This window comes from Nematolebias whitei, chromosome 17, assembly GCF_014905685.2.
Source record: "Nematolebias whitei isolate Nwh7 chromosome 17, NemWhi1, whole genome shotgun sequence".
Lineage (NCBI taxonomy): Eukaryota > Metazoa > Chordata > Actinopteri > Cyprinodontiformes > Rivulidae > Nematolebias > Nematolebias whitei.
Genome location: NC_056514.1, coordinates 25,146,712 through 25,149,311, shown reverse-complemented (window position 1 = coordinate 25,149,311; position 2,600 = coordinate 25,146,712). Strand labels below are relative to the sequence as shown.

Sequence of the window (2,600 nt, the reverse complement as noted above, 5' to 3'; positions counted from 1 at the left end):
TATCTGTCTGTCTGTCTGTCTGTCTGTCTGTCTGTCTATCTATCTTTTTTTTTTTGCATAAGCAGAACTCATTATATCAAAATACTGTTAAAATGTAGTCATGTGAACCATAAATTATTATTATTACTATTCTTTTTAAAGATAACTTTTAAACTATGTGGACAATACATTTGCTCTGGTGCTGCAGCACCCTCAACACCTCCACTTCCTACACCCTTCAATCATAGTGATATTTGTAAGGGTCAGTGTGACGGCAATGAACACCTTTCCTCTCTCCTCTTCCTCTCTCAGTCCATTCCTCCTCAGTCGGCCTCCTCATACTCCTGCATGTTGCCTCCATCTCCTTCTGCTCCACGCAGTTTTGACTCCTCAGCGTACTCCTCCCCTCACCTGCAGAGTCCTCCCTCAGCCAACTCCAACACAGGTGAGGATCCATTTAACAGAGAGGCACAACAGCATGACTGCTTTCTTTGTTAGCTAAAGTCAGACTGAGCTCCAAACTCATTGATTTTATTTTCACTCCTCTTTCTTTCAGGGCTCATCTCGCCTGGGGTTTCAGTGCCGGTCCAGGTCCCAGGTACAGAGCCGCAGAGCATGGGTCAGAACTTGGGCCAGTACTGGGCCAGGCTACAGTGAGCTCCAGACGACTGCTGACTAACAAAAGAAGAAAATGGAGAAAGCAACCATCTTGGTTTTTAAGGAGGCACAGGTTTGAGCTGCAGAGGAGCCTTGATGGGTTGAAGACTCCAAAAAGCATTAAATGTTTACAAACTCAGCCAAGAGCAGCTTTGGTTGCACTTAATAGTACTCTGGGCATACTGGTATTGTCTTAGTTTGCACAGATTATTTTGAATAATAAGATAATTCTATGGATGAAATGAAGATTAGGATCAGTCTGATGCATGTTTAGGATTAAAAGAGTCTGAAGATGGAATTTCAGTTTGTGGTGAAACAAAAATAATTGCTTTTTTTATACTTGATTATTAGAATTTGGGTCAAATTTCTCCACAAAATTAGGGAAAAATGAGATACATGTGTATGTTTATTTTATTCATAAACCCACAAGTTAAGTTGAATACTCCAAAAAGCTGCATAAATGTGGGTTATACATTTTAATAAGTTGCTTTTAAATTATAATTACATTTGAAGCCCAGAAAACTTTAAAAAGTTATATCTTATAGGTTTATCTAAAATTTGATGATTAAAAAGACCCTAATGAGTGCGGTTTTAAAGTTTCATAAAATGGAAGTGAAACAACGCTGAGCAGAACTTCAGGATTTGATTCACTGCTATGCCACACGGACAGAAACGCAGAGTAAATGCCAGCAGATGTCAGGTGTATTGTGAAGTGTAACCACAGTTTCCTGTTATTCGAGCAGCTTAATGATCATAAATCCCTGAGCGTAAGCTGTGACACAACTGTGAAGATATTAGACAATCACTTGTATGAAAACGTCAAAAACTTCAAGATAAAAAGTGCAAATCCTGCCTATCCTGACAACACTACAACCGCTATTTTTATATTAAAAAAAAAACATCTGTGTGTGAAGAAGGGAACTGTGGACGATTGTCTGATGTTATGAAAGGGGAGAATGTAGCGATGCTATGGGCTCTGGACCAGAGCCGGATTTAGGAGGATGGGGGCCCCTGGGCTGGAGTCAGGATGGGGGCCCCTGGGCTGGAGTCAATACTGTATATGGGGGGGCCCTATATATATATATATATATATATATCTATTTATATATATATCTATATATTATACAATATATATATAGACCAAGGTTTTTACAGAGAATATCTTGAAAAATATGAAGAACAAAATACAGATTTCCATTTATTAATGACACTTCTGCATTCTTCTTATTTGGAGGAACTAGAACCACAAACACTGTTGTCTGCCATTGTAAAATAATATTCCCTGACGCTCCTCCCCAATGCGTAAGATGCGTCAAAAGTGGACCAATAACAAGCAAGCATTCAAGATGGACGTTTCCCAGAACAAATTGGAACATTTTTCATCGGTGCTGTCAAAATCATCATAGTCATTGATTAAATTCTGACACTATCCATTCACAAAAACATAAAACATCCTTCGGGGCCCCTGAAATGCCGGGGCCCCGGGCTGCAGCCCCTGTAAGCCCCTGCTAAAATCCGGCCCAGGCTCTGGTCATCCTAAAGCGCAGGTTTAATTTGTCAGAATAACGAGTTTGGTCAGCCAACTGTGTCTAAGATGAGACTAAAATACTGTAACTACGGTAAAGCTATTTATTATCTTCATATTTTATATAAATGTGGACAAATGTTTTATAAGTCAACCAAACACCAAACGCAGTCTTGGAAAAAAGAGTGAATAAGAAGCTCTGATTTACTTTTTCTTTTGTAAAAACAATAAAGACACATCTTCATCAGCGAGTGACAATCAAGAATCCTTGCATGCAAAACATAAGGATTTAAAAGCAAATATTTTGCGGCTGACAATCAGACTTGGGAGAAAAGGAGAACTTTAGAAATTGTGAAATTACTGCAAATGACCAAAAGATGGCGCTGCAGACAATCAGCTACTTGCAGAGACAAATCAGATGTACAGAAGCAGTTGTGCT

The 2,600-nt window shown here is 39.1% G+C and overlaps 1 protein-coding gene across 2 annotated transcripts in view; it reads left to right on the top strand.

Moving 5' to 3' along the window:
* The window catches only part of pax10 (paired box 10), a 9,422-nt gene extending 7,745 nt beyond the window's left edge, over window positions 1-1,677 (top strand). For both annotated transcript variants that reach the window (XM_037690993.1, XM_037690994.1), the window contains exons 7-8: window positions 292-424; window positions 536-1,677. In XM_037690993.1, coding sequence (XP_037546921.1) covers window positions 292-424; window positions 536-636 — 234 coding nt within the window. In that variant the 3' untranslated portion in view covers window positions 637-1,677. The remainder of the gene's footprint in view (window positions 1-291; window positions 425-535) is intronic.
* Window positions 1,678-2,600: the final 923 nt, after the last annotated feature.